The sequence below is a fragment of the Notothenia rossii genome, assembly GCF_949606895.1.
Source record: "Notothenia rossii genome assembly, chromosome: 5".
Lineage (NCBI taxonomy): Eukaryota > Metazoa > Chordata > Actinopteri > Perciformes > Nototheniidae > Notothenia > Notothenia rossii.
In genome coordinates, this window is record NC_136903.1 from 77,672,388 (window position 1) to 77,698,778 (window position 26,391).

Consider the following 26,391-nt stretch of genomic DNA (forward strand, 5'->3'; position numbering starts at 1 on the left):
GGCATTTTAAATTAAACCTACTGTAGAAGATTAAGTCAGTGCTGTGATGTTCTTCAGACACCACCCCCCCCCCCCTCCCCCATTTAAACAGGATGAGAACAATCCTGTGCAAACCTACTTTAGCAGGCGGCAGCCTAACAGCAGCTCCCTAAAATCTCAGAGAATCTTGCAAGCGTAACAAAAGAAGAGTAATGTGTAGCAATGAGTGTGATAATTACAACATTAAATATAACCACTACAGTGATATGGGCAATACTATAAAGGTAACATATTTAAAACATATATATAGCTTTAAGGAAAGTGCTTGGATAATGAATCAGACTCATTAAAATACCCTCAATCATTAAATGACTGAACAGGTCAGAATTTGATTGTGAAAAGATTAAGAGGGAATTAAAGAAGACACACAAATGGCCGAGTTTATGTCTAAAGCCATCTCAGGGAAATAAATAAATAAATGCAACACTTTGGTTTATGAGCAAATACCAGCAAATTAGTTTTTTAATCTGCAAAACGAATGCCCATCGACCTCTACTGTATGTTGAGTTTAGTGCCAATGTTAACATGTTAGAATGCTAATACTAAACTATAGAGGTGACCATGGTATAAATTAAACCTGCTAATCTTAAAACACCATCCATCCCCTCCGTTCCCATCAAAACACTTTGGCATGCTGCAGACGGCAGATGTTTTCAGGCATGTGTAAACTCCCACGGAAAAGCCCAAACATCTTCTAAAAGCATAACCTTTTATAAACACAACAATGAAAATGGAAACACAATCAAAGTGGACACTGAGAGGTGAAGCACAACGAATCAGAACAGGACATGTGACACGGGGCCAGGACACACCATGCTGGGTCATGCTGCTCTGGGAGATTTATTAAATGATTTTTCTTTTTTTCCTTTTTATTATGGTTTTCACTTGCGCTCCTGTCAGGAGTGTGGTAAATGGGACAGTCAAGCAGCAAGAGTCACAGTTCATCATCATCATCACTGTCACCACCATTGTTGTCAACGTCCTCATGGTATCATAATAATAATTTTCATCATCATTTAACTTTTCCCTCCAGCTAGAAAATAATTGACATCACATTTTTTTACTGACTTTTGAGACCACAAACATTCCAGCAACACACTCTAGGATTAAGGGTGGGTAACAATCAGAAAAGCATGACTTTTTGCATAGTATTAAATGAACAAAGACATTGAGTTCTTTATTTACAATTATTGTATAGATAAAAAAAATATCATAAAAACAAGATGAACACTTAAATCACTTACCCATAAAGTATGCCAAAAAGTTATGGCATTTCTCTTTTTCTTTGTTCCACAAACTGCATGCTGCTAAATACATCGAGGCAGGTGAGAGTATATTGCAAGAAGTATCATTGATATCATCATCATCATCATCATCAACCTTAATCATCATCATCGCCAATGTCATCTTCAACATAATTATTGGCTGTTACAACATGAGTTTTCACTCAGATGTAATCATGATGTTTTGAAGTGTTTCTGACAGGAGCAGTGATTGATTACATACAGCCAAACAGCTGTGTCGGCAGTATGACTTGAGTTGTGGTGCATGATGGTAGATGTAGTCGGGAAGAGTTCCTGTTTTCACACCAGTCCACATGGAGTTTCTGTCCTCAGTGGACTCATTGCTGTATTTACAAAGATTATTTTTGAAACTTGTCGTCTTTGCGTCCTCTTAAAGCTGAATGTCCTCCTGGATGTAAAAGTGGTTGGAGAATGTTGGCTTTAGTCTTTCTTTTTTTTTTTATTGAAAATGCTGTTGTTGCTGTTTTTTTGTTTAGTTTATTGTTTTACATTTTTTACAGACAAATAAACAAATAAATTGTCAAGTTAAAACATTGGAAAGGAAACAAAAGAAATCAACAGCTTCTAAGCAGAATATCCAGATGTGTTTCCCCCAACTTAAATAAGACAGTTTATTGAAATGGTCCATGTTCTTTTTCAACACGCCTGAGCTGACTGGTAAAGCTTGTGCACCCTCTCCAGATGGACGGATCGACTTGGAAATGACAGAGGAGGAGGAGGAGGATAGAAAAAAGGAAAAAAAAGGATTTTCCGATAAATGATTGTATATACTGAAGTACTGTATAGGATTTATTTTAAGTAGAAAAATCTATTTTCTCAAGTTGCATAATGAGCCTTTCACGTCATGCTTGCCAATGACTTGGGTTAGTATTATAAATAACAAGAGTACAGTTAGTTAAGTGGCCTTGTCCTTCGGAGTGCAATAAGAAAGGGTAAATGTGTCTTCTGTATGTAACTTCTCTCTGTAATGTCTGATTGGTCAAAGCACAATAAATAGTTTACAACTAGTGAGTACAGTTGAGATGCTAGAGTACTGTATATTCTGTGACGGCAGGAAGACAAGCTTGGTTAAAACACACAAAAGCACATCTAGAATTACACCACAGAAGATTTCATTCATAACCAGATAGTGCAGAAAAGGATCATCTTTTTTTATATATATATAAAAGAATCAAAGCAACATTCCATGTTTGTTGTAAGTTAGTTTTTTTGTGTGTGTCAGTTTTCTTTTTTTTTCTTTTATAGATGTTAAAAATGCCAACAGCTTTGTGGAGCTGCGTGTGCACACTGCTAGAGGAAATGGAAATAAATCATAATTAAATAAAAAAAATAAACAATACAATATATTCCAAATTTTTAACAAAAACAAAAAGTCGGATTTCCATGCGGCATAGATAAGCCTAATATAACTCTGCAGCTTTCTAATATGACTCGATTGCAGCCTTCTGGATGGTCACACATATTTTAAAACATCAAGTCCTTTGAACAAGCAGGTTTATCTAGAAGACAGTTCACTGTAAAGGTCCTGATATCAGCCTTTGACTCGAGCCCTGACCCCAGGCCAGCGCTGAAGCACAGAAAAGAAAACACAATAAAAAAAAGAGAAGTGAGAAAAAGAATGAAATATTCCCCCTCTGTCACAAAAAGGAGGCCTCCGTTTAGAAAGGCAAGCCACTCCTACTTGATCCCAACAATCATATAGAGTAATACCAAGATTCCACATTGACTACGTATCCCAATATATTTTGGTTTCTTTTTGTTTGTTAATCCTCTAAAAATATCTACAATAATTGAAAAGATAGCAGGCAAATTCCAGCACATGGTTTGTCAGTAATAACACATCAACACAGCTCTGGTCCTTCTGAGCTTCAGCTCCGCCTCTCCTTCTAGAAACCAGGAACTTTATCTCTACGAGGTTGTAAACAAATTACATTCTCTTTAAGACATAAATAAGTCAAAGTATTTTTGAGCCACTGAAGCAGGAACAAGGCAACATGCCGACAAACAAAGATAAACTCTCTCTAAATATATTTATATTTATAGAATATATCCCATAAATGCTATCATCATCATTATTATCTTGCGTTCCTCCTTTCCGACAGGTGCAAAACTACTGTGCAAGTTGAGCCCTACCACCTCGTAACACATTTCTGTTTATGGATGAAACACATTTTTACAGTCGGGTACATGTTCATGCCACACAGAGGAGGGGGCTTCGCAGGCCAGGAGCTCGGAGAGGCCGTCTTTAAGTTAGAATAGCAGTCCGCCGCGAGGCCCATCAGAACCAAAGAACTCCAATAAAATTAAAACCCTTTTAAATAAAACTTGGGCAATGTACATTCATGCAGGAGCAACAATAATAATAACAATAATAATCAGAATCATAATAATAACAATGTTTCTCAATTTAATTTAAACTATTATCAGTATTGACAATGTTATTGATGAGGAGGGGGGAGTTTAGAGTCCGTCCTGTTTTGTGTTTTTGCTCCTCAGCAGTGTCTCCCTCCTCATCGACTTCCTCCCGGTGCCACTAAAGACACACTTCATACATATGTGCAGTCAGCGGCACCTTTTATTCAGTACATGCTAACACTCATATAGTCATAAACACCGCCCCCCTCCGCCATGGTACACATACAACCACAAAAGCAGGATGGCTGTGTTGGTTTTGTGGCTTTTTTGATTGTATGATAACTTTTATTTTCACCGTTATATTACTTTCGATGTTTCCCCTTTTCGAGAGGAGCGGAGAACTTTAAGAGCTCGAGGTTAAAGGGGTGGGGGGGGGGGGGGAGAATCTGCCACAGGATGTGTCCTGTGTAGGGGAGTAAATGGGTTTTGGTGGACTGGACAGGGGGGATTTTTGGGGTTGCAGTTAAAGATGTGGAGGTATTGGAGGAGTTTCCCCCAGACTGCAAGGAAAGGACTTGAGAGGTCAGAGCGGAGGTCAGGGTGGGGGTTAGAGGCTGGTCTCCAGGCTGTGAAGAGGGCTGGCGGGGCCGGAGGAGGCGGCTGATCTACTGGTGTCGATGGTGAGGTTGATGCCACTGTCGATGGCGTTGTTATTCTTGTTGGGGGACGAGGGCTGGCTGGAGTACTTCCCCCTCCTCTGAGCGGAGTCATCGTCCGTGTCGTCGATGAGGGGGAGGTTGGGCGTGGAGTCTTCTATCCTAAACTCAGGGTGTGTCATGAAGTTGTGGATGGATGATCTGGAGTCTGGTTTTTCCAGGCCTTCATAGAGGGAGCTACGGAATGCATTCACAACGCGGATCTGTTGTAAAAAAAGAAAAAGAAAAAGGGAGGACAAAGAAGAAAACCAATGAGAAATGATGCAATAAACACAATGGAAGGGTGGGACCCTCGGGATGAGGAGAGAGGAGAGAAGGAGAGGAGGAGAGGAGGGACAGAGGGGAAGGAGAGGACCTCTCAGTTGAGGATAAATAGGTAAAGAAGGAGGGAAAGTAACTTCAGTCTGTGTTCTGCTTTCACAAGATGACCACAGTTGACAAATCACTCAATTTTGGCGTGCACTAGAAAAGCCGTGAGGAAAACAATCATAAAAAGAATAACAAAATCATACATTTCAAGAAAAACGAATACCAAAGCAACACAAACACTCGTTGTAAGTATACGCTTTAGTCCAATGTGCTGTATACCTAGAAACAAGCCACGTTAATAAATGGAATGCTCACAGAAAACATTTAAGGAGAATATCACATGCAAGGTTGAAGAACTCTGGTGGACGAGGTCAGTAAGAAGGAAGGAAGTTAGATCTAAGAGATCCAAATCAGGTGCTTTAAAAACTTCTGTTAGGTACCAGAGCAACGTCTGGTTAAATATCCACAGACTCTGAATGGGACACACACAGAAAGCACAGGGTGGGTAAAGCATGGTCCCAAACAGGGCAATGGAGAGGCAAGCTCTGCATGAGGAGTTTGCTTCAATACGAGCTTTACAGTGTTAAACTCACAACAAACGACACACTCAAAAAAATGAATAAAACAGTGGCATTTAGAGCGAACACAGCAGGTTAGGATATCATGACCACAGGAAGTCATAAACTCAAACAACATGCAACAAGACAACACTAATGTGGACACCAGCACACAGACTGCTGACACAAAACATATGGAAGTGGGTGATGAAAATAATAAGGTAACTGTCAGAGGTGTGACAGCTCTCAACTCCATGCACATCTAAGTAAACACTCAAGTATAGGCCAAAAACCACTACTGTACGAGAGCCTTCAGTGAGGGTCGACAGCAGTATCTGTACTGTATGTACGGTTTTTCAGATTGTAGGTTAGAAGTGAATTTTATTTGAAACCCTATTTGCATGTGCAAAAGCAACAGCTGAAATGACAAGTTATTATTTGATGCTTTTATACAGGGCAATTACTCATGGCAGCTGGGATGTATACAGAAGCTAAATAAGGTGTATTACGCCATTGTGTCTTCATGATTATTCTACATGGATAAGATCCTGTTTTTAAAAGGATGAAAAAAAAGCTTAAGCAATACAAACATATTTTTTACTACGGGAACATTTAAACCCGTGGAAATACTTGGACCAAAAAATATTGAAATGTCGGTGAAATGCTTCCACTAATTGTTAAATTGAGAAAAAAAACAATAGTTACGTTATTTTTGATGAAAAAAATGCAGAAACATAATTTACGTATTTACAGATATATATTTTTAGGCCGAACTGAAAAAATAACAGTTAACAGATTTCATGTTTAGTCTATAAAAATGTACACAAATACTGTGTGTACTGTAAATATGTTAGCACTGCTGCCCTGAATATGAGGCAGAGCAGGGAATAAGGAGACAAAACAGCAAAACCAAAGAATAAGAGGAGCCTGTCGGGATGAGTGCATGTGACAGGATGTCTGACAAGTAACACTGATGGGGTGTCAGAAAAGGAGGGGGGGTGGTAAGATTTACGTCGCTGTTGCTGCAGAGGATCGATGTCGGTAACTATGGCAACATGACAGAAAACTACAGCGACAGAATGAAGCTACAAGACGGGATGAATTATTGGTGCAGCGCTGCGTTCTGGTGATTCTCAAACCATGTCCACACAACCCTCAGCTAAGCTTTACATCAGCTTTTTGTCAAGTAGATTAGAGACAACACACGGTGTGTGTGTGTGTGTGTGTGTGTGTGTGTGTGTGTGCGTGTGCATGTGCACGTGCGTGTGTGTGTGTGTGTGTGCGTGAGTGTGTGTGTATATAAAAACAGGGAAATACAGAAGATTTACAATATATTAAGCAGGCATAGTCACTGATACTGTAGATTTTAGTTGTGCCCCTAAAATGTCATTTAAAAGAAAATCTTGTTTTTTAGAAAGTCTTGCCTAGCGTAGCTTCCATTATTGTTTCCTGTCAATACAGAGTCAACTAGAGAATACATGAAATAGTACCTAAAAAATTGCTTCAGCTCAATTCAGAGTGATTTGCCCCATCACTAGCAAACTCACAGATGAAACCAGACAACATGGCGACTTATACTTGAATGTTTACCCAGTCCCTTGGTGAGTTGATTGGAATAAGTTCACATTAATGTCCGTCAAGACATACACATGGAATGATTGTAGGATGGGATGGTGGATGGGGAATGAGCAGAGGGAGACAAACTCACAACCTGAAATGTCACGCCGTGGGTATCACCCTTAGTCCTGCGCTCCTAGCACTCTGAGAAAACAAACACACATTCACCAATGAGACGACAGTACACCAAAGCACGGGAGGAGATTTTAAGATGAAATTTGAACTCGAGTATGAACAGCAAAAAGACAGAAGAGAGAACGGAAATGAAATAAGCAGATAGCAAGAAGGAAAAAAAAGGAAGACAAAACCTTCAGAGATGCCAAACCCAAATGGATACTGTCATGGTCATTTATTTTAGGACAAAAAGGCAGAAATTGTGCATGACATGATGGCACCTCTGAAGCAAAGAGAGAAGAGAAGCAGACTGACAGAGATCTGACTCACGGCCAGTAGTGGAAGGAGCAGTAGCAGCAGTAGTGCTTGTAGGAGAGGAAAGGGCATTGGACAAGGACACGTGACTAGGACTAGAAACATTGGTTACATCCTGGGTCTGGCTGGTAGTGGACGACTGGCGTCTCAGGGCCCCCGCCCCCTGAAAGGACGTGCCACTCTTGAAGGTGTTGACTACGTCAATCTGTGGGAGGAGAGCGGGACAGAAGAGGACAAATGGCTGCTCATAGTGACAGAGACCAAATGGCAACACAGGTTGACTGGCTGAGTGACTTTGACAGTGTCTCAAACACAACACGATGGGGGGGGGGGGGGGGGGGGGGACAGCTAAAGGTCAGGGTGTAGCATCCCCTCAACAAAATGTTGAATTTGAACAGTTAAAACAACCTTAATTACATCTCTCTAACCTCATCTTAAGATATAATGCCTTCAACCAAATACTATGGAATTAAATGATTTTCAAAATCGTTGTTAGATTGTAATCCTCTATTTGGGCAGATCTAGTGAGTCAAAGTTGTGTCTAATCAATTGATAAATTCAGTGTCTCTTCAAAAACATTGTCCTAGTGTGCTCCCAAAATAATCCATGGACCTCACTGTTTTTAATAGAACTACATTGTACTGAGGAAGAAAACCTATGAAGACCACTGATAGAATATTGTGTGGATTATCCAGCATAATTCAACTTAAAGCACAAAATACGAGTTATCATAATTTGCATGTTTATAGCATACAACCTGTATACAGATTTGAGTTGATTTGAAGCATACAGCCTGTATACAGATTTGAGTTGATTTGAACCCTAAGTACTGAGAAAGTGTATCTCTACTGTTCCAAAACCCAGTCTGCAGTGCACAGTATCCTGTCGCGTGGATAGCTTCACCCTGGACCAGTAGTGACACATCAGTGAAATGAAATCAAGTCCAACACACAAGCAGAACTGTCTTGTCAATCACAGTGATAACGGTGTGCAGAGGGGTCACAGAGTAGTGACTTGTCCGGTTGTATTTAACTCCTGAGGTTTGACCGTCCATCTTCCACACAGCCGGTCGCCTCAGTCCAGCGAGAGACGGCTGCGTCTTCATGAACCTAAATAAACCAGCTTGTGATACAATGACTTTAAGGCTGTTACTGACTAAGGTGAAGAACATATCACATAGTCTAGCACTTCTTCTTCTGAGCCTCTGAGGTGGGGTCTTACATGTTGAATTGTATGACAAAGACAGACAACAAGTTAACAGAAAGCTAAGTCAGGAAAGAAATCACATCTGAAATATAATTACAAAACAAGTAGTTAACTAATGATACGACTGATTAGAGTAGAATTTCAATGATGTAAATGTTATTTCTTTCAAGCAGAATCAATCCAGCAAAGACTCTCTGTGAAGTGAAACAACGCGGGGATTGAACTTGTGTCCTCACCTGAGTCTGAATGCGGTTGAGTCCTCTGAACCAGAGGATCTGCCCTCTCCTCAGCTCCCTCTCCGCATGGTCAATCTCGTCATTATCTTCGTTCGTGTCCTCCTCTGGTAAATCATCTTTCCGAGTTAACTGGCCTGCCCTCCGCAGGAAGCGCAACTTGCTGTTGGGGACGCTGGCTATCACCTAGCCAGGAGAAAGTCCAAAGACTGGGTTCAAAAGGGGAAAATCATACAGTAGAGCAGGGCTATTCAATTGGCGGCCCGCGGGCCAAATCCGGCCCCGGGGTGATATTTACTGGCCCTTTGAGTTTTGGGCCAGAGTGCCTTTATTCCAGAGAGGGTGTTACATTGAGAGATAGAGGGGAAGAAATTACCTGACAACTTCGGAGGGCTCGGGTTTCGAACCCACCTACTAGCTACTGTAGGGACAATCCCTGTGTGAATGATTACCGTAATTTTCGGACTATAAGCCGCGCCTTTTTTCCCATTTTTCGACGCTGCGGCTTATATAACGGTGCAGCTAATCTATGGATTTTTACAGCTAACGGCCACTAGGGGACCTCCTAAATCTATGGATTTTACAGGTTACAGTCCACCACCTTTAACTCTATGGGCTCTATGGCCGGTCCGCGTCCCCCACCTTTAAGCGGCGGGCTCCAGCAGGAAAAGCTGGAGGCCGGAAAAGAGTGAGACAGGTAGCGCGCAAAAGTAAAAGTGGAACGAGAGACAGAACGAGAGCAAGACAGACAGACATTACGAGAGCGAGACAGTTTGTCCCCGTACCACTGGTTGAAAGCCACTGCTGTAGATCACTGCCGGTACGTGTGCTGGGAGCGCACCGTTTAAGTTTGAAAGTTGAAAAGTTTGTGTGTCTGAAACGCTATGTGATACAGTACAGTTTACACAGCACAGTACATGTTCTGTAGCTACTACTGCACTGCGGCTTATATATGTACACATCATTCAATTTAGCTGCAGCGGCTTATATTCAGGTGCGCCTTATAGTCCGAAAATTACGGTAGATCATTTCACCTAAATCAGGGGTTTTCAAAGTGTGGGAAGGTGAGCCTCCCCTCAGAGAACATAAGAACAGCCGCGCCCCCCCTCCCAATTATTATTGCTATTATTATTATTATTATTATTATTGTTGTTGTTGCTATAATGCAAGGGTATTATTATCCAGTGGAATGCCCTTACCTACTGGCATAGTTAAATCAAAGTGGTTATTTTGTTTTTGGCTGGGCAGTGTAGTTTTACACACCGTCTTATTTGACTTTCTCAGGACTTAAAACAGTTTTTTGGGGGCAGACCCCACAAAGAAAAAAAAAGTTTACACACGTAAGGTCATCATCTTAACAGTTTGTTATGTTTATCGAGTCATCCGTGAGTAGAGCATCAAGTTGGCATGCCTATTACAGCTGAATGCGGCGATTACCATCTTGTTCAGCAAGATGCCTCACAAACGTATTAAGATCAACAGCTTTAGTGTGTTTTGATTCAATGCTGAGTTCAGCCAAACTTGACCGCAAATACCTCATTCCTTCCGTCTACTTGGGTCCGAATGCGCCGTCCCGTTCAAATTAAATCGCCACCAATCACATTTCCTCGCTCACGCCAGGGCTGGGGGAGGGGTTACAAGGCTCGCGTCTTGTGCTGCATTTACTTGCACTCGGACATTAGGGATTTTCTCTCAGCAACCTCCGATGAGCCACAACTTTTATTTCAAAACAAAGCTGCCAACTGGGGTGGCAGCTGGGGTAGATCCGCCCCTGTTTGACCGGTACTTGCTTTTGATCAAAGTCAATGCGGAAAACCCGCACTCACACAGGTAGGCGGAGGTGAAGGGAGTGAGCACTTTTACAGCCTTTTTGGCGAGGTGGGGGAACTCGGTCTCCACAGACAGCCACAAGTGTGCAAGTGACGTTTTCTGCCAGACGCTGTCTCCTCTTTCACTTTAGGTAACTTCACTAGAAATCGATCCATGTTGTCGCTCGCATAAAGTTAGCTGAAGTTAACTAGCTAGATTTCATTGTTTCTCGTTATTGGTTTCTCCCGCTGCGCCTCCCCTGAAGCTCTCTGGTGCCCCCCAGGGGAGGCGCGCCTCACACTTTGAAAACCGCTGACCTAAATGAAATGAAATGATGTTGATGGTTAAATTAGCTTCACATGTAGGCCTACTGAGTTCTGGACTTGCCAGTTAGATCTATAAAGGCCTTGGGGCTATGTTGTTTGATTGAATTAAACACAACATATGCGCTCCACTATGCTGTTGTAGTATTTACTGTATCTGAAGCTCTTAATATGATTGCTCATATTTCAAGCCATCTTTTCGCCGGCCCCTTGCTTTGGATCCTTTTCATCAACCGGCCCCCATTCCAAACTAATTGAATAGCCCTGCTGTAGAGATTGCATGGAAAGTGTAAATAAAGCTAAACTAGGACACAAACAAAGAACAACCACAGTCGGTGGTGAAGTGAAGAAAGAGAGACAGTTTGCATGTTACCTGTCCCCAAACAAGCTCTCCCAGCCCGAGGAAAATACACCACATCCACTTCTCCAGGTTCAGAGGCTGACAGCTGAATGGCTTCCCCCCAAACTGCACAATCACAATCTACACAAAGCAAGCGAAGGGAAAAAAGAGTTTCATTTTACTTCGACCGGTAACCAACTTTTAAAAAATAATCATGAAGTCAAATCATTTGCATCTGCGTACCTGCGCAGCAAAGGTGCCAAATACAATAGTGCAGAATATGGGGTTCCTGAAGATACCATCGAAGACGTTCCTCTCTCCGTGGATTTTGCGGGCATTTATCTCGTTAAAGAGCTGCATCATGACGAAGGTGTTGAAGATGATGGTGTAGTGCTCAGATGGAGGAGAGTGGAGAGGAGCATTACGCCCGCTGTCAATGTCAAAGATCTTCTCACCTGCAAGAGGGAGGGGATAACAAGACAATTACTATGAGGAGGACTTAACATCTGAGCCTTTTTGCCTCACATCATTAAGGTGCAGAACTCCTGTTGTATTGCAGAGCAAACTTGCAGTCCGTACCAGCAAATAGCAGCGTGAAGATGATGATGAGCTGAAAGACTCCGTGTCCCAGGATGTTCTTTGTCATGGTGCTGGAGATGAGAGGCTTGTTGCGACCGTACGGCTTCCTCTTCAGCAGAGACTCGGTGGGAGGCTCTGTGGCCAGGGCCAGGGAGGCAAAGGTGTCCATGATCAGGTTCACCCACAACATCTGCACAGCCTTCAGGGGGGAGTCCTGCGGAAACACAAGGTCAATTGCAATTACAAAACAATGACTTCAATACTCCCAGGGGTGAGAAGTAATCCATAACCAATACTTCTGTTGGAACTCATTTACTGTCTTTACACACTCGTATTTCATTACCTCGGTCTTTTGACTAGATATTTGCTTAAGAATTCCACTCAAAAGCTTTTGGATTAAAGAGTAGATTAGTTAGGCAAGTAAAACCCAATCACGTGCCCACACAACAGAGCCCGACACTGACTTTAAGAAATATAAGCTTTGGGTTGAAGAACCTGAAAACACTGTTGCAATTGTAGACACCTTAGATTAAAAGTGATTATGCATTTATATGTAATTGGTATAAATTCAAATATGACATGAAGGAAGAACCACTCAATATCCCTGAGACGCCAGACGTCCAAACACATTCTCACAATTTGTGTTATCAGTCAATATGTTCACCCTCAATTCCTGGTATACGAAATACAGCCAAATCATTGGTTGCCAATGTCTTCGAATTGTTGCCAATGGTAACCTGCCAACTGTTTGTGCCAGTGACTGCACACGCCTCTGACCTGTGTGATGCAGGCGCCGGTGAAAGCCACTATGACGGCCACGACGTTGACAGTGAGCTGGAACTGAAGGAACTTGGAGATGCTGTCGTAGACGTTGCGGCCCCACATTACTGCTTTCACGATACTGCTGAAGTTGTCATCAGTCAGAATGATATCTGACGCCTCCTTGGCCACATCTGTACCAGCGATACCCTGAGGAGAGCAGAAAAGGATCAGTCAGAACTAGTAGCTATTGCATCATACTGCATTATCAAAAACCACAGGAACATTGAAAGAGATCTTTGTAGCCACTAGAGAAAACTGGACTGAAGACACAAGTCAGCTCTTATGGTGAATAATGATGATGATGCAGACTAATGAAGGCGTTGGTGTGTTGGTAGGCTCCATATCAAGGGCACCCTCCTTGATATTCTGTCATCTCTGGTGAGTTACAGGACGAGTATCAGGGCTCAGCACCTCAACAGTGTTCATAGTGGTGATCAAAATAATGCCACATGTGAGGAAAGGTTGGTGAGTCAGCATGGAAGAGTGTTCTACACCTTACAAATGAGACTCCTCAGATTTATCATGAATCAGATTACCAAATAAATTAAGAGTTTAAACAGTTAAAATTCACTTAAATAGTTATATTTCAAGCAAGACAGGTGGCGACAATGAAGAAGAACTTAAGCTCAGCTGAACAAGCATGAACACAAGTATGGAAATCACTGTCTTCATTATTGAATCAAGCAGGAAATGGATGTGGAGGAGCCAAATTATTTAATTAGGGAGACAACAGAAATAGATGAAACAGTATAACAGCTGCATGACAAATACATATAAAGCTGAGAGTTACAAGAAGAAAAGACTTCGTTTGTTTTTCGTTTTTTAAGTCGTTGCAGAAGTAGCAAAGACCTATTATGGTATGTATGGCAGAGGAATTGAATGAGTTCAGAAATCCACCAGGGGGAGCTCCTAATCTATACAGCTAGAGGCAGAGGGCCTGAGAGGAACCCTACAAAAGATATCAGCAGATGTTGACTGAGATCAATCTCAAAGGGCAGCAAAAGAGAAAATAGGGTTTGCTCACCATAGCGAAGCCGACATCAGCTTTCTTTAGTGCAGGTCCATCATTGGTCCCGTCTCCTGTCACAGCCACCACCTGCCTCTGGTCTCCTAAGGTACTGTCAATAATGCCTTTGAAACACAAAGGGCACATACATTGTAACTCAATACAAATAACCCCACATGATCAACAATATACTTAGACGAATCATTTCAGTTATTTACAGCTTCGGAGAGACAATTGTATTTAGAAAAAACTGTTGAGATGAGTTTTATTTCTATCAACAGTAATGAATATGAAATTGTGCAACCAGTTCACCTTTGACGAGTGTGTGTTTGTCGGTTGGGGAAGATCTGGCCAGAACTCGGAGTTTAGGCCACACTTTGTCAATGCGCTCCTGCTCCACCTGGGAACGCACACACACAGAAAAATAAAAGGTCAGGTAGTTCGAGGGGAATCTTTCTTGTTCTTAGCTCAGCCTCTCTCACAGTGGTTTCTGTACCAGCGTTGAATACCCAAAGGTAAAAAGTCAGACACAGATACCACCAAGTTTGTCCGGCCACGTCAAAAGAAACATGGTTATGTTTTGACCTGGTGGCCTTCGTCAGGGCTGGAAAAAAAATGTGAGTCATATCTTTCTACATAGGAGGTTAGAAAGGTAACATGGTCATTTACTTCGAAACGTAGGGAATATTTCACAGAGTGTGAAACCTCAGCGATAACCGTGAAACTCTCAGGTATTTCACCTGTTTTTAGCCATTTTTTAATCGTCAGAGTCAAAGGGACCTTAAGAATTTAATTACCAAGTGACCTTTAAAACCAATCACTTTTAACTCCAGTATACCAAAGGACATTACTTTAATTTCCTTTCTTGATCTGATGGAAGCCACTAGGCTGAAACTTAGAATGTTCTTTTTGACGTGGCCAGACATTTGAGATTTGTCTGCTTTGTCGTTAAGATGTGTGTGTGATACCTTACTACAGGGGTGTCTCAATTTCAATCGCGGGTCACATTAGCATTCTGGTTGAACTCAAAGGGCCGGTTGTAACTTTAAGACTATATAAATATACATATATAACTAATATATATTAATGTATATATATATTATATTATTGGATTATTATCAGCTCTGGTAATAACTTCATAAATAACTACGCCTGAAAGCAGAAGTCTAGGGCAAATCATTGAAAGCAAATATGCAACAATTACACTAATTGTATTCTTTGCAAGCTCTTGTGGGCCATGTCAAATGAGGTCACGGGCCGGTTTGAGTTTGACACCCCTGCCTTACTACATTCGCATATCAAACGCTGGAACTTTGTATTCTTAAGCCACACTAACTGACATTTAAAGGGAGATTTGTCAAGTCGTAAGTAGCTACTGTACCTCTCCTTTCTCATTACGGATCCTCCTGTTGAACTCCTTGCCATCGATGCAGATGAAGTCCTCTCCGGGGTGGATGATTCCACACTTGATGGCTATGGCCCTGGCTGTGTTTATGTTGTCTCCTGTCACCATGCGAACTGTGATGCCTGCCTGCTGGCACTTCAAGATAGCATCAGGCACCTAAAGAGGAAGACATATTTCATAACTCTGCCATTTGGTGCTAGAAAGGCAATATCAAGTCTTTAGGGCTACATCACAGCTGCCTGCTGTATCGCAAACAGCCCAACACTAAATCACAAACAGTAAGGGTGTTTCTCTGAGTCACTTTGGTGAACCCCTTTCACATTCACGTAATCACTCATTGTCACTTTCACATATGGATTATAGTAGCTTTAACAGCATATCAAATGAAACAATACAGCTATCTTTTTGACTTAGCCTCAAATAGACAAAAAAAAAAAAGGTTTTATTTTATCAGAATTCTGATTCCTGAGTAGTAACATAACATTAACTTTGTCAAATTTTAAATGAATATAATATATTACACAACATTTGAATGGAATCTCTCTTTTCCCTTCAAACTAATAGAGTGGAAGAAGTGACTGTATGTAGCAGATTGATCTGTGGTATAACCAGCAAGCAAAAGCAGAGTATTCATTCAGAAACCTCTTCTTCCCCACACACAGACAAACAAACGTGTGCACATACAGTCACAGCAACTCACCTCCATGTGCACATGCACACAGGCCCGGGACTACATTTATCTATTCCTCCTTTGGACATATAGCACATACACACATTAGCCATTGGAGCATTGTTGTGCTCACATGTAAAGGGCAACAAAAGAGTGAAGACCAAACTAATCGTCCTCTGCAATGTGTAAATATGTTGGCATAATAAACAGCCAAATCAAGCTGCTCGTCGATGTGTTGGTTTAAAGACGGCGTAATAGAAAGGTAATGTATACAGAGGAGGAGGGAAGGTCTCTACTGAGCAGGAGGTTAAACAAAATCTCATAATTATAATGTACGGCTCATTAAGTAGACATGTAGCTTCAAAGGCACAAAAGCTAGGGTTTTTGTGAAAGACATTTTATAGATTCATACAACGATAATCTCTCTCAATCATCAAGACTGTCCTCTGCTTGTATATTCATTTTGCTTTGTTCAGGACATCTCTGGGCGTCTCTCTGGGCGTCTCTCTGGGCGTCTCTCTGGGCGTCTCTCTGGGCGTCTCTCTGCCCCTGCCTCCAGCTGACCCTCCTCAGACTCTGCTCCCCTCTGGGCTCGATGCTCTCCTGGCTGACGCTGTAATCAGTGTAGTCTGAGTCGGATACTCTGGAAGTTGCACCAAATTCTCCTGTCCATCACAAATACTATGCCCATTAGCTAGCTAGACTAAACATTGCTAAACGTACCGTCTCGTGTGAGTCAAAGAAGGTATAGGAAAATATGAACGTTATGTTTACTAACCCCTGTGCCTTACACAATAGACACATGTTCTTGTTGTTTAAAGCTAATAACCGTTGCTAGCTGCCACATGTGGTTTAACAACTCAAATATATTATAAGTGGAGAAAATGTATAGTTGAGTCAGTAATGTGAATTACAAAGCAGCATTTCCCTAAAGTCTGCCTATAGGTCATACGCTACGAGTCACAACAGACAAAATAGCTTTTTGAAGTGAGCAGGGTTGTGTTTCTGATTCAACCAATTTATGAAATAATTAATTTGGTAGCTTTTTCTAGTTTTCCCATGAGGAGGTAGTCAAGGGAGTTGATTTTTTCTAGAAATGAAAACAATATTGCTCATGAATAATCCCATAGGCTTATTATAATCAGTATTTAAATAGTGCATTTACAAAAATAACAATAAGAGGACGCTCCATTCATCCGTTAGAAGTCCGTTTTCAATTCAGATCTCGCATTAAATATTGTGGCAAGTGGAGCAAGTTATTAAGCTCTGCCTTCCCTGCTCTCACCAAGTCATTGTTATCAAGATATCAAGTTCCCGTCTGCCTATCTGTCACCCCTTCTGTCTGTTTCACTCTTTTTGCTTTGGATTCCCACTGCTCTAGTTGACTGGTGATCCGAAAGAGGAGGCTTATTAAAAATACAATCTGGCCCGATGGAGGAGGCTAGTAGGTGAAACAGAAAAACAAGCCTCTCGTGTCTCGAATATGGATTTGGTTTCCCTCTCCTCCGTTCCTCCACTTACCCGTCTCCTGCAGACCGACATCTGTCTGACATGAATCTGATTTAGAATCGGTTTATCTTTCCTGGGCTACATCTTTCCCTCTTCTCTTTCTTCTCTCCCCTCTTGTTTCTCTGGGGGCAAACCTATAGAGCAGCTTTTTATTAAAAAGAACATCGCATTCGAAACACTAATAAACAAAAACAAAAACATGTTTACCACTCTGTGTGACCTTTGTAGCAAAACGTAAATCCTCTCTTTTCCAATATTAGCCAGTCTTACTCCTGGAAAGATGTCAAGGGAGCGAGCGGTGCGATGCTTTTCCACATCAGTTATTAAAAATGTTGGATTCAAAGTTGAAGAAGAAATGAAAAGCTGCAAACTGCCAGGCTTGGTGCAAAGCAAGGGAGTATATTAACACATAAGGTGTGAATAAATACATATCAGATGTTGCATCATTTGCAGACATCTGCATTATTGGAGTTCCAATCTGCAATATTCAACTTATGTATTGATTATTTTCATCTTAAAATGGTGTATTTTATATTTATCTCCACTCATCTTACCTTATATTACACTGTAATGCAAAAAGCGCTTCTGGCTAGTTTTAATTTTTGTTTTGTATTATAATGTTTGCTTATTCATTTTGAGGATGATGGTCTTCTTTTTGCATTTATTTATTTGACCTAAATCTGTTAAGATGCTTACATAACTCGGCTTCAGACAGGAAAGCAGACAAAGGGGCAAATAGAGGAAGGTAGGTGCGGAGAGAGTGAAGAGAAAGAGACATGAACCAGGGAAAGGTGAAAGTCAAAGCGTACGATTCAGAGAGAGTTGGAAACAGAAAAACGTGTTGGAGTGAGGTGGGGGATGGAAGAAGTTGAATAATGCAGCGGTCAGCTAGCTTCCTGCTTCCCTGTACCTCCACAGGAGCTGTCAAGTATGGTCAGTTTCCTGCTGTACACTCTTTCCATCCCATATTCTCCCAAGGATATTACTCCTTTCCTTCAAGTGCAATTCCTCAGTATAAGATTTGAATGAGTTATTGATGCATCACTTATTTAAATAGTGTTTTTGTTTGCCTTCAACAGAGCAGAATATTTAAAAAATAAAATTAATAATCCTCTGCAAGGAAAAAGTCAAGTTTCTGTTGCAAGATTTTGATAACCCTGTCTAATCATGTCATTCACCTTCCTGCCTATCTAGTTTGTGCACACTCGGATATTGCACTCACTGCCCATAATAACTTACAATAACCATGTTTGTTGGCTATGATCAATATGAAATGTTTTAGTATGTCACCCAAACATCCCACAGCCTCCTACCTCTGGCCTGACAGGGTCCTCTATCCCAACAACACAGATGGCGGTGAGGTCATTCAGGATGCTGTTCTCATCTTCCCAGTCGGGCTCGGGGTCACTGGCGAAGTCACGGTACGCCACACAGATGGTCCTCAGGCCGTCACACGCCATGGGCTCGATCACCTTCTTCACCATCTCGTCCTTGTCCCGTGGACGGAAGACCCTCACCTCCCCTACATCGCTCAGGATATGGCTGCATCTGTGATTAAGGTTGGCGTTAACAGTTGAGGTTAGATTCAATTCTGTTTCTGTAACTTTGGAAGAATGATGTCAGAATGACCCAACATACGTAAATCATAATGGCCTATGCACTGCGAGTTTGAAAGAACAAGAAAACCTTTTGGTCTAAATGATCATCACACATTTAGACAAATATGACAACTCAAAGGAATGGTTTGGCTTTATTTCCAAGAAGCACATGAGTAGATCTTTATTGTCTTTTCATATCTGTGCTTTCAATACTAAGCTACAGCCAGGTTAGCTTAGCATAAAGCAACAGCTAGCCTTGCTTTGACAAAATCCACCAGTACCAGGTACTCTAAAGCCAACTAATTACTGCGTTATATCTGACTTGTTTAATACAAAAACCAAAGTGTGAAAACTTCCAGTCACCACTTTATGCTAGGCTAAATGAACCGGCTGCTCGATATTTAATTGAAAAATAGGAGAGGAGGAGTATTAATATAGTTATCTTCTGCTCGGCTAGGAAGCAATAAAGGCAATTCCCAAATTATTAAAGATTAAATTCACCTGCTATAATCGGAAATCCTTTATTTGTCCCACAGCGGGAATTAATAAAGCATTTCTGGTATGTCATTAGCAAATTAACTGTGATTTGCTCCAAAGTGATTTTAGGACTTTTGTCATTTGGGGCACACACGTTTATATAACCCCTCGATGTATGTATGTAATGTATGTAACATGTTTCCAATCCTTAGTTTAAATGCAATTTATTACAATTTAATGTTTTTTTGTATATCAATCATGCTGAAAGGAGAATGTATGCTGCTTCCTTTAGTTTGTGCAGGAAGCTTAATAACTGCCTCTCATTTGTTACTGTACTGTAATCGTTGTGTTCTGTAAAATGTCAGAATTGTGTGACCTTCTAGTGGAAACTCAGCCCACTCTCAATGCCTGGAGCATGTGCATACCATTAGTACATTATGCACTCCAAATGGATTAGCTGTACACTTGGTAACAACATTGAAAAGATCATCACTTTTTGTAACACTATTACAGCATATTACTGTAGAACAAGGTTATGTGCAACTATTTATATCAGAATAATGTCATTTAAACACAAAACCAGACTCACTTTTTGAGAACGATCTCAGAGGCTCCCTTGCTGTACATGCGGAAGCTCCCATCAGGCAATTTGATGACAGTGCTCATGGACTTCCTGGAAGAGTTGAAGGTGTAGACTTTGTAAAGCTTCTCCTCTGGGATCTGGTTTCTGATTGGCTGGTAATCCCGCTTCAGGTCCAAGATTAATCCCAGCAGGCCGCACTCTGTCTTGTTGCCAACCTGCTTCGGCAGACCGCCTTCCTTATCAGGGGGCTAGAGGGAAGATTTTCCGATGTTTAATTAAAATGTAGCCAAATATTAACTGTAATAAATATGATTTTCTACCAGTGGTTGTATTACACATATTATTATACCATTTGATGATTATAATCTATTTTATGATTGTTTTACCCATCAGTTGTGGACTTCCATGCATATCATTATGATTGAATTCCATCAATATTTTGGTTGTGTTTTCTGGCAAATGCTATACTGTTTGTTCAGTGATCTATTCAATCAATGAGATTCTCTTTTCTTTTGCACAGTGCAACCAATGTAGGGCTTGAAATAGCTGCTAGTGATAATCAACCAGCTAGCAGGTGAAGGGTTGCTATGCGTGGGAGGGCGGTAGATGAGTAAGATGGAGTCAGATGTAGATGTTCTTATTTCAGGCATATGGCTCAACCCATTTCAATCTGTAATTGAATATTTCTAATGGATTTGACTGGTTCAGTAAACATGGCAGTATCACCATTTAAATATGACTACCGGTACATGGATTGTGTGAACAATAGATAAAGCAGCATGTGAAATGTTTTTTTAATAAACATTTTGTTCTGATCAATACTCTTCCTATCATACTGTAATCACAGCACCAAAGAGAAATCCTCAGATTGCTTGTTTTGTTTAACTCAGTTAGAAACCCTATATCAGCATAGGGTTGATTATTAGATTAATGTTTTTCAATCAAAAATGACACTTATTCTCTTGTTCCTTGCATTTCCTTATACTATCGTAGAAATCAAGGAGAATTAGGGAACAAGAGAATATGTGTCATTTTTTATTGAAAAACATGAATGTAATAATCAATCTTATGCTGATGATCAATTCATGCGTTGACTCTGTATAGCAGGAATATATTGCACAGTGGGTCAGCGGAGCCATTTCTGTACCTCTCAAAGCCTGAGAGTGTTCATCACGAGCCGACTGTAGAAGCTTTTACTGTAGGTGATGTTTGCATTATCTGTGCACGTGGCTGTTCAGGTGCTACAGTGTGTGTGGGTGTGTGTGCAATTTCCCTTCACACTCTATGTGTGCAAGTGTGTGTGAGTGTGGTCAGCGTGTGGAAGACTCATCGTTGCCATGGTAACACTGGGCAAAGCATACTTGTGAGGAGAGACTTGGGAAAAGAGAGGTTGCTCTCTCCCTTTCTCTCCCAACACTTCTTACTCTTTGGCTCAGATTCTCTTACAGGATTTTCACTCATCTCACTTCACACAATCTTTCTATGCCTCTCTTTTCATCTTCCCCCAGTCCCATATTCATTAGTATTTCTCGCACTTCAATCCATTTTGTACTGCAATTTGTCAAGTAACAGAAATACTAAGCAATAAAGAATTTATAAAGAACTCTTCGTTTTGTTTCTAGATGTTCTCTATTTCTGCTAATGGGAAAAAACGAATAGCAATGTGTTAACCTCCTCCAGAAACCAGTCACGGCTAGAACTTGTGCTTGAAAATGAAAATAGTTCATAAAGGTTATTTTCTGTTAAAACTGTTTGATGAATTAGTTTTTCCAGCCTAAAAGGAAAAGAACACACAATTTGCGACATGAATCAAATGAATAGACATGAAATAACTGAATAGACATCAATCAAATGAATTGTAAAAGTGAGCAACAGCCAATAAAGGTGATTGTTCATCAGTATTTTAGAACAACGTCCTTTATGTTCATTCGGATCCCTACTAGCCGGATGGACCTGAAACCTAGTCTCTCTGAGGTTGTGCAAGTGACTACAGTTCACACAACAGCTATGCTCAGAGCTAAAGAACAGCGTGTCAGGTACTCATTCCTTCTCTAACACATACACACACCTACACGTACCACGTACACCTACGCAGAATGTCTAAAGCACTTTGAACATAATGCGTCTGACTTGCTGCTAAGCAGACACCTTCAGTCTGTGCTATTTGCCCCAAAATAGATTGACTGCAGTTCCTTCTGTTCTGCCTCTCAACAAGCCTCCAACCAAGATTAGATTTAAAAGAATAGCTTGACATTTTCAAGGTTTTTCATTTGACTTTCTTCCTTTTTTGTATTCACGTGGCACTTGGGAAAAGTATTGAGAAAGATGATGTATTGACAGTGTAGTGAATAACATGGATTACCTAATGGATTTTTGTGTATTCTCACACTTTCCATTGAATGGACGATCTTGTCCAGCTGCTAACAAGTTTTGATAGAGAATGTTAATAAAATGTTTATGTGCCTGGCAAAGATTCAAATATAATTAATTTCAATAAGAAATTGTAACCTAACTGCAATCTATTAATTGAACCGAGCGTCAAAAGAAAGTGTCTTACTCGATAATGTTAAAGGTCCCATCTCATGCTTTTCTGGTTATTACCCTCCCCATTCTGTGTTATGAAGGTTTTTATGCATGTAAACGGTCTGCAGAGTCAAAACCCTCAAAGTATACCCTGTAGCGAGTAAAACTCTAACACAGAAAATACCTCCCCAAAACGCCTCGTTGGAGATACGTCACTGTCCATTTGATTCTTCCGGGTATGCATGATGTCAACCGTACCCGGAATGAAATGGACCAATCCGTGGAGCTGTTACGTTAAGCCCCCGCTGATTGGTCCAAATTGACCAATCCACAGACTTCCTCACACACACACACTCAGTGCAGGTAGCTCTGCTGGTCTCTCCTCCCTGGCTGCAGGCTGATAACAGACAGTTGGGATCCCGGCGAAATTCTCTCTTTAGACCCATTCTCACAGCGTTTATCAACCTTTTTCTTACTCAATATCAAGCCACTTATTATTGTTACTTCGGCTGTGATTTTGTGTGTGCTCAGGATGAGTTTGGCCGTGTATCGCTAAACAAGGAAACAACACCTCCACGGAGCTTAGCGCGATTCACAACGTCCCAACCAATCAGAGCACACTGTGCTCACAGGGAGGGTGGGGGCTGGAGCTACTGGAGCTACAACGAGCCGTTAAAGGCAGAGAGTGAAATTCAGTGAATACACGTAGTTTACAGAGATGCTGTATGAGAAACCAATGTGAGTTTGGAAAATTGCACAATATAAATCTATTCCAGTCGACCTCAACAATGGAATTATGATCAGTGGAAATGGCCATGACATGGGACCTTTAAGGTTGTAAAATCCTTTGAGGCACATTTGTTTTGTAGCTAATAAAATAAACAATGTCAAGGTTTCACTTTTCTGTGTTTCTTAAGTTACATTTTTTGATAAATTGAAGCCAATATGTTTGAAGGACTCTGAGCATCTGTGAAGATTTGACTGAATATCGCTAACTTCATCTCCTTAGTAAGTTATATGTCTGCTTTCAATGTTTACTTAAGCAGCTCAATATATTGAAACAACATTTGATTTGGAGACGAGAAACATCGATCCATTCGGGCTCAGGCACATTATACGTGTACCTTTAACTACAGCTGATGTGAGCCAGTGGTTAAACAGAAGAGGGTTGGAGAGGAAAGTCATCTAAAATCTCATTAATCATTAAAACACAATCAGTGCACTGTCCCTTGTCCACCTGGTAATTAGACATATCTGGGTAATGTCCAGCTGTGTGTCTCACATACACAGACAAGAGTATAAATACTTTATACCCAGTTTGCGGTAAATAACGGAATGAATGCCTTTTCCTAATGACCACTGATTACATCAGGAAGACACTGCCTGTCATCGGCTAATGAGGGGATGAAACAAATGTTGTCATCTGCACTGTCCACTAAGTGTTTGGAGAACAGGCTCCCAGCAACAGGAAAACATCAAACTAAATGACTGAATAACCAGCTGAAAACCATGCAGGGTGTAGGTCAGTTTGAAATGATTATGTAAGCATGAAGCTGGGGTATATAAGAGGTGTTGACCTTACTGTATATTGCATATTAAAAGATGCTCGTTTGGCATCAAGTTTTCACTTTGTATGATTTTTTCTTCCTTACTTTGATTACTTTGCTTCTTTACTCTGATGATGATAAATGTCAGTTTAGATAGCAAACTCACTTACATGCAAAACACATTGTATTGGAACAATGCATGAAATAATAATAATAATTTGCCTTGAAGTCATAACTTTTCACTTTAAGGAGCGTAATCTGTTGAAGAGGTCCTCAGTAATTCCACTTGTTTACTATAAGTTCCCGACTCATTGTTGCTGGCAGAAGGAAATAAATAAATGGCCGACATAACTCTGCCCTTAATGCTCTGAAATTCCACAAAGGTATAGCCTGACGTGAGTTCCTACGCACAAAAGCAGTGTCTGGCATGGGATGCCTAACGTTGGCATAACGGAGCTATGTTTGGCACTTCCCGGCCTGGCCGTGGCGGAGGACCAGCTGCCCTCTCTCTGGTCCTTGGGTGCTCCCGCAGGCAAGGACATATGCCAAGGGGAGAGCTGGCAACTTTACTTCCTCTTCCACCTGGGGCTCTCCTTAATCCATCCCTCCTGTTCCTGTTCCTTCCCCTGATCTTCCATTTTCTTCCTCTTCTCTTCACACTCAACCCCGCCCTTTTACTACTCAGTGTTCATCCTTCTGTCCCTATACTTTACATCCTGTCTTCCCTTCCCTCATCCCCTTAAATCCTTACCATTCTTCCTCTCTATGGATGACTTACCACTTTTCCATACTACCAGTCTCTACAGTGTCCTACAAGGCGGACCCCCCCCTGCCTCCACCTTCCTCCTCGATCCCTCTTGTATGTAGGAGTGGGTGATATTCTAGCTCTCCACATGACTGTACCAGCCAACTGGGCTAAGGCCTGGAGGCATGCTGCAGGGTAGCCATACAGCCCTGCAGTCCATGATGAGGACAATCGTCACGCGAGTGTGGTTTCTCTCATCTCTTCCTGTATACTTTTCCGATCTTCTTTCATCCTATTTTTGCACATATCCTTGCTTGGCTCCTCCCTTCCAGTTGCTTTGATTTATTTCCCCCTTGTTTCTCTGCCTGTCCTTTATTTGCCCTTCTACTGCAGGGATAGTAGTAGTCGGAAAAAAACAATGCGAAAAGGCATGACTCGCATATCCTTTCTTGTACAACTTTATTTTAATTTTAGAATACTATGCCTGTAGCTTTGACTGTGCCTTGATGATCAATTTCACAAAAATCTTTTTGAAAGTCAGTCCATTTAGGGGAATTCTAGGAGGTGTAGTCACTATGGGTTTAACTGATAAAGGTAAAACAAGCCTCGGAGACACTATACTGCTTTCCCCTGTGCTCAAAGATGCTTTATAAGCAAATAAAGAAGGCTTTAATACTGAAGCCAGTTCATATTGTTTTACTACTTTGTATTTAATATACACTGGTCTATAAAAAATGGAAACACAGTAACTGAGAGCATGAAATCTATCATGTCATGTGTGAGGGAAGCGCAGGGAGCCCATTAAGCTTGGTGCCTCTGACACATCAAAGCATTGTCATTCTAATGTGATGACGACCTCTCTTTCACTGCCATCTCAGCAACACTGTCACGTCTGAAAGCAAGTGCTGAACAAAGAAAGAGAGAACAAGAGAAGGACATAACTCAGCTGAAGATGTCTCTGCTTCCTCCACTGAATCTCTGTCTCTGTGTCCAAAACTACTCCATGGGGACACTGGGTGCTTCAAGCCAAAGACATCCGAGATACTCTCATCTCTCCTCCATGCTGTGCAAACAAGCACGCCACGTCCAGATGACAAAAGCACTGTGAGCCAATTATAGTAGGACCCCACTACTCACTACCAAACAAAAATGAGGCAGTCCATTTAATTACAGGCAGAACATTGCGCATTGTGGACGACATGGCGTTTTTTCAACATTTAAAGTGAACTGAAATGTCTCTATAATCCCTGTTCAACATCAACACATTCTGCTGAATCTGTTTGCTTATCTTCATACTGAGCTACTGTAAATGTCCCTTTGTACCTATACCTCACAATTGAAGCCATCTGTGTGTGTGTGTGTGTGTGTGTGTGTGTGTGTGTGTGTGTGTGTGTGTGTGTGTGTGTGTGTGTGTTTGCATTAACTGTGTGCATGTGTGTGTATCATCCACCTCTCTTGTCCCTGAATAATGACCTGAACAGGTGGTTGAAGCCACATGAGATTGAGCTCCAAGGACAGTCACAGCCACGCTCAACACATGACACTGTGCTGCAAGAGAATACACCTGTGAGCTGAGTGCCTCCTACAGTGTGGGTATGCCTGATAGGACAGATGTGTGGCAGCGTTTGCATCTGAAAATGTCTGTTTACTGTACCTTTGAAGCTTCGATTGAGGTTTTCAAATCAAGTTT

The 26,391-nt window shown here is 41.3% G+C and overlaps 1 protein-coding gene across 10 annotated transcripts in view; it reads right to left on the minus strand.

Annotated features, from left to right (window-relative positions):
• Window positions 1-1,724: 1,724 nt before the first annotated feature.
• The window catches only part of atp2b2 (ATPase plasma membrane Ca2+ transporting 2), a 118,782-nt gene continuing 94,115 nt past the window's right edge, over window positions 1,725-26,391 (minus strand). For 5 of the 10 annotated variants that reach the window (XM_079684893.1, XM_079684895.1, XM_079684901.1 and 2 more), the window contains 11 exons: window positions 19,893-20,134; window positions 18,542-18,776; window positions 15,026-15,205; window positions 13,957-14,044; window positions 13,663-13,769; window positions 12,594-12,785; window positions 11,817-12,030; window positions 11,481-11,692; window positions 11,271-11,378; window positions 8,769-8,951; window positions 1,725-4,617 (listed from right to left, as the gene is read on the minus strand). In XM_079684893.1, the coding sequence (XP_079541019.1) occupies window positions 4,306-4,617; window positions 8,769-8,951; window positions 11,271-11,378; window positions 11,481-11,692; window positions 11,817-12,030; window positions 12,594-12,785; window positions 13,663-13,769; window positions 13,957-14,044; window positions 15,026-15,205; window positions 18,542-18,776; window positions 19,893-20,134 (2,073 nt within the window). In that variant the 3' untranslated portion in view covers window positions 1,725-4,305. Of the gene's footprint in view, window positions 4,618-6,988; window positions 7,042-7,341; window positions 7,532-8,768; window positions 8,952-11,270; window positions 11,379-11,480; window positions 11,693-11,816; window positions 12,031-12,593; window positions 12,786-13,662; window positions 13,770-13,956; window positions 14,045-15,025; window positions 15,206-18,541; window positions 18,777-19,892; window positions 20,135-26,391 lie in introns of all 10 variants that reach the window. The other 5 variants (XM_079684902.1, XM_079684898.1, XM_079684900.1 and 2 more) reach the window with 4 other exon arrangements.